The sequence below is a fragment of the Sinocyclocheilus anshuiensis genome, unplaced genomic scaffold (genome assembly GCF_001515605.1).
Source record: "Sinocyclocheilus anshuiensis isolate Anshui unplaced genomic scaffold, SAMN03320099.WGS_v1.1 scaffold208, whole genome shotgun sequence".
Lineage (NCBI taxonomy): Eukaryota > Metazoa > Chordata > Actinopteri > Cypriniformes > Cyprinidae > Sinocyclocheilus > Sinocyclocheilus anshuiensis.
Window position 1 is genome coordinate 9,590 of NW_015557186.1, and position 6,077 is coordinate 15,666.

Consider the following 6,077-nt stretch of genomic DNA (forward strand, 5'->3'; position numbering starts at 1 on the left):
AGAGCGTCGCTCCCTCCAGAGAGTACCTGAGCAATCAGATCACGCGTTTAGAAAACACACACACACACACCAGTGCATTTGTACAGAGACACACACAGGACATGCAGGGGAAAAACTCGTTTTGCACAATTTAAGAATTTGCTTCCTCATTTTAGTGCACTTGTGTCCATGTTTTAATTAAATAAAAACAATCGTGGCCACAAATGTGGGAACAAATGTTTAATTTGTAGCCACAATAAATATATTTTTGACTGCATGTGATGCGCGGGGCTCCATAGATTTGATCCAACATCTACAGTGAGGATCAAACCAGGATTAAAGGCAAAAACTGATGTGTTTTTATGCTTATGCCAATTGAAGAGCATGGATATTTTATTTTTTTTGCGCTACTACCAGTAATACAATAATTACATATTATTGCATGTGCAAATGAGTAATTGCTTTGTGATAATTGTTACTGAAATTAATTAAATATGATTTCCTGTAAAAAATAAAAATGTGCATATATATATATATATATATACACACACACACACACACATTTAATATTAATTATGCAAATATTAAATGTATTAAAAATGATATATAGGACCATAAAGGAATATTTTTTGGTGTCTGTAGGTGGAATTAATGCTCTTGTTCACATTGCACTTCAATTTAAGACAAACTAACTATTTATAAAATGGGATTTCATAAATTGTTAATAGGAACATTTTGGAAATTGTTGTACATCTAGGATAATTCTACACACCGTTAATTAAAATAATCCAACATTGACTTAAAATGTAAAGATAAATAGACAATCACAATATGCATCAATATTATTATATGCACAAATGAGCAACTGCTTTGTGATAATTACATCACTGGAATTAATTCAAGATATATGATTTCCCATAAAAATAATGCCATCTATGTATATATATTGTCCCAGCGACTTAACACTGCTTTTGTGCTGCAGGGACACATATATATATATATATATATATATATAATTAGTTATAGAACTGCAGTTTAAAAAGTAAAAATGCATTTAAAAAATGTTTTCTTGTGTGTGCATGGATATTTCTTAAATTAAATTTGTAGGAACATTTTGGAAACTGTCATGCAATCACATTCAGGATCACGTGACACGTGTCTTTATAACCGAGGCTCCAGTGAATGATGCAGAAGCTGTGACGGAGGGGTAACTGAAGAGCACCGTTGTTCGGAGAGCTCCAGATGATACGGCACGTACGACAGATCCTCCGACTGCCACATCTGCATGTTGAGGATGATGAAGGGCGGCGGGCCGTGACAGAAGAACCTCTGACCGAACTCTCGCAGACCCTCACAGCTGAAACACACACACACAGACGTGAGCGAGAAGATCAGATCAGACCATCAGCCTCTGAGAAACACAGAGAAGCATCTCACTCCAGCTCTTCACACAGCTCCAGCCGCGGGCAGAAGAACTCGTCCAGCGCTGACTGCATGGGATCCTTATCTGGAAGCTCATGAGGAGGACTGAGAGAAACACAGAGATACAGATGAGAATCATCTCACACACATCTGTCAGACACACTCTCACATCGCTGTTTATAATCTGCTGCACGTCTTCTGTCTCTGAGAGTTTAGAGTTTTATCCAGTCGAAGCTCTTTCAGTGTAATTCTGGAGCTTCACGAGTCAAATCTTGACTGGTTTTGATCAAGTAAGCGTCAGAATAACTGCAGTAATATCTCCAGATGAACACTTACTGGACTGAAGCAGCTCAGCTTTACTTGATTCTCCATCAATCATGTTTTAGAGTCTCAAATCTGATCCTCAGGATCTTTTGAGGAGCGTTTGTTTCCAGAAGCTTTACTTTCACTGTTCCTCAGCGGAGGAATGATCTTCACAAGCCTCCAGAACATCTCACATCTTCTGAGGAGCCTTTATTTCTTCAGCTCTCAATCACTGCATTATATGTTTGGAGCATTTCAATCTCATCTTATATTACTGGAGATATAGAGCCACGACTGATATTTAGATCATTTTATGTCAGCATCTGCTGTACTGTTATAAAGCTCTCACTGATTTACACTACAAGCGTCAGAATCTCATCATATAAATATCAGCTTCTGCAGCAGATTGGATGTTATTGCTTAGTTTGAGGGGATTTTTCTGACTGCTTTATAAAGTCATAATTATGAATTTTTATCTCAAAATTACGACTTAGTATGCCATAAGTCATTATTTCATAACCTTGACATTTTATCTCATAATTGTCTTTTTAATCTCATAATTATGACTTCTGTTATACATTTTGACTTTTTATCTCATAATTGACTTTTATCTTGTAATTTTGACTTTATCTCAATCTTCTCAAAATTATCACTTGGTATATGAAAATTATGACTTTTTATCTCAATTATGACCTCATAGTTTTGACTGTCTATCTCATAATTTGTAGTTTTTTCTCATAATTGTGACTTTTTACGTCATATAGTATATAGTTTTATAGTATATTTCACGACTTTTTAGTATATTATAATTATGACTATCTCATAACTATGACTTAGTTTGCATAATTGACTTTTTAATCTCATAATTATGACTTTCTATCTCATAATTTATACTGTTTTATCTCATAATTGTGATTTTTTACACAATAATTTTGACTTTCTAATAAATTTGACTCGTCTCAAAATTATCCCTTAGTATATAATAATTATGATTTTTTTTCTTATAATGATGACTGTCAAATTTGATCATTAGGCTTCTGAGGAGCCTTTATTTCTTCAGCTCTCAATCACTGCATTATATGTTTGGAGCATTTCAATCTCATCTTATATTACTGGAGATATAGAGCCACGACTGATATTTAGATCATTTTATGTCAGCATCTGCTGCACTGTTATAAAGATCTCATTGATTTACATCACAAGCAACAACTGAGCTTTATTCTCACTGTATCAGAGTACATGAGTCATAAAAGCCTGACGGATCACATAAGATGCTTTAGCTTTCGTCAGACGCACTTGACGCTGATGGTGCTGCGCAGGTGCTTCTGGAAGCGGTTCGGGCAGCTCCCGCCGGAGCAGCAGCTCTCCTGCACGCTGGACATCAGGTTCTCCAGGTTCTTGGTGAAGTTCTCGTGCTCGTTGCCGAACAGGTCGATCTCCAGCGCCGTGTGGTGGATCTCGGAGCGGTACTGCCGCTTGGACATGCGGTCCCAGATCCACAGCATCTTGACGGTGGTGTACTCGCAGCAGTCCATCAGCTGGAGGAAGTGCTGGACGAAGCGCCGGCCCAGGAACAGACCCAGCTCTCTGGGGAAGCTGTGGTTGTCTCTCAGGATGACGTAGAGGAGCATGAGGAAGCCGTCGATGGTGCAGGTGTTCTTCAGGGTGATCTTCACGTACAGAGGCGTGCAGGCGATGGCCTTGCGTCCCGCTCTGATGGTGAACACACCGCCCCACGGCAGAACCGGACGCCAGAACGAGCGCTCGCCCGCCGCGCTATTATTGATGGAGGCGCGGATCTCCTCGAACAGCGTCTTGGTCCTGTCAGAACAACACAACCTTAGAAAACACACCAGACCTTCTCTGACATATAGACCACACAAACATGCTAAATGTGACCCTGGAGCACAAAACCAGTCATAAGGGTCAGTTTTGTGAAATTGAGATTTATGCATCATAGCTTTTGGTCTGTTTGGCTTCTATATCACGTCTTCTCTCGGTCTAGTGGAAGGAAAACATGAAATAATAGTCATTTCACTTTATCTGTTTGCATCTGTAGATTTCAATCTTTAGAGTTTTTTCTCGTACACACAGTGAACTTTGCAGGTTTATAACTCTTTCAATTCTGAAGGTTTGTTCATATTTCATTCACACTGATTTATAAAACATTTTACTCCTAAAAACATGAAAATGTGTTTGTTTTCTGTCTGTTGATATGAATACCTGTTTCTGCCACAGTATAACTTTTTTTTTTAAAGATAATTGCACTTTTTTTTTTAATCTCAGAATTCTGAGTTTACATCTCAATGTTTCTTTTTTCGGTTTCCACCATGAAATAAAAAACAAATAAAAAGGTAAGCTTTTTTTTTGTGTACTTTTCATCTCACAATTCCGCATTTATATCTTGCAATTCTTAATTTATATCTCATTATTCTGCGTTTATATCGAAGAATTAAGAGAAAAAAGTCTAAACCGGGGTATAGAAAAAACACAACTACCTTTTTATTTTCTTATTTGTATTTACATGTTCTTTTTACCCCGTGGCAAAAACAAGATTCCATAATTTTCTTATTTATGAAGTGATTAAATAAAAATCCCTTCTGGAAATACATTTAACTCTTAATATGTCAACAAAATCAAACAGCAACTTTAAACCTGACTTTATGTAATCTTCAGATGTCTGTTCTGTAAATGTATGCAAATGAGTGCATATGTAATTATATTAATGCATCATTTGCATATTTAAACATAACATTTTCGACACCTTGTGATGCACACTGCTGTGTTTTTGTACAGTGATGAATCAACTGAGAAGCGTATGGTGATGTATATTAGTTAAAATCTTTACCCGACATTCACCTGTAGTGTATTACTTTAAGTAAATGACAAAAAAATAATCTAAACATTACAATTTAATACGTTTGAAACCAACACTTACAGCAATGAGCTGATGTTCAGAGTTTATGACGTTTAAAAGGTTATCAGAAATCTGGATGATAAAGCACAACTCATTAATTTGAATTCTAGTCAACAAATGTGCAGTTGATTAATTGGCATAATGAACATTTCTGCACTTGTGAGTCAGTCGTGTTGTTGATATAGCGCGTCTGTGTTAATGAAGCAGTGTGTGTGTGTGTGTGTGTGTGTGTGTGTGAGTGAGAGTGTGTGTGTGTGTGTGTGTGTGTGTGTTCACGTCTTCTCTCGGTCTAGTGGAAGGAAAACATGAAATAATAGTCATTTCACTTTATCTGTTTGCATCTGTAGATTTCAATCTTTAGAGTTTTTTCTCGTACACACAGTGAACTTTGCAGGTTTATAACTCTTTCAATTCTGAAGGTTTGTTCATATTTCATTCACACTGATTTATAAAACATTTTACTCCTAAAAACATGAAAATGTGTTTGTTTTCTGTCTGTTGATATGAATACCTGTTTCTGCCACAGTATAACTTTTTTTTTTAAAGATAATTGCACTTTTTTTTTTAATCTCAGAATTCTGAGTTTACATCTCAATGTTTCTTTTTTTCGGTTTCCACCATGAAATAAAAAACAAATAAAAAGGTAAGCTTTTTTTTTGTGTACTTTTCATCTCATAATTCCGCATTTATATCTTGCAATTCTTAATTTATATCTCATTATTCTGCGTTTATATCGAAGAATTAAGAGAAAAAAGTCTAAACCGGGGTATAGAAAAAACACAACTACCTTTTTATTTTCTTATTTGTATTTACATGTTCTTTTTACCCCGTGGCAAAAACAAGATTCCATAATTTTCTTATTTATGAAGTGATTAAATAAAAATCCCTTCTGGAAATACATTTAACTCTTAATATGTCAACAAAATCAAACAGCAACTTTAAACCTGACTTTATGTAATCTTCAGATGTCTGTTCTGTAAATGTATGCAAATGAGTGCATATGTAATTATATTAATGCATCATTTGCATATTTAAACATAACATTTTCGACACCTTGTGATGCACACTGCTGTGTTTTTGTACAGTGATGAATCAACTGAGAAGCGTATGGTGATGTATATTAGTTAAAATCTTTACCCGACATTCACCTGTAGTGTATTACTTTAAGTAAATGACAAAAAAATAATCTAAACATTACAATTTAATACGTTTGAAACCAACACTTACAGCAATGAGCTGATGTTCAGAGTTTATGACGTTTAAAAGGTTATCAGAAATCTGGATGATAAAGCACAACTCATTAATTTGAATTCTAGTCAACAAATGTGCAGTTGATTAATTGGCATAATGAACATTTCTGCACTTGTGAGTCAGTCGTGTTGTTGATATAGCGCGTCTGTGTTAATGAAGCAGTGTGTGTGTGTGTGTGTGTGTGTGTGTGTGAGTGAGAGTGTGT

At 35.7% G+C, this 6,077-nt stretch overlaps 1 protein-coding gene across 1 annotated transcript in view; it reads right to left on the reverse strand.

Moving 5' to 3' along the window:
• Positions 1 to 6,077, reverse strand: part of dorip1 (dopamine receptor interacting protein 1) — a 6,968-nt gene that overhangs the window by 469 nt on the left and 422 nt on the right. The window contains exons 2-5 of the mRNA XM_016474151.1: positions 3,001 to 3,525; positions 1,417 to 1,506; positions 1,202 to 1,336; positions 3 to 26 (exon numbers count right to left, since the gene is read on the reverse strand). Coding sequence (XP_016329637.1) covers positions 3 to 26; positions 1,202 to 1,336; positions 1,417 to 1,506; positions 3,001 to 3,525 — 774 coding nt within the window. The remainder of the gene's footprint in view (positions 1 to 2; positions 27 to 1,201; positions 1,337 to 1,416; positions 1,507 to 3,000; positions 3,526 to 6,077) is intronic.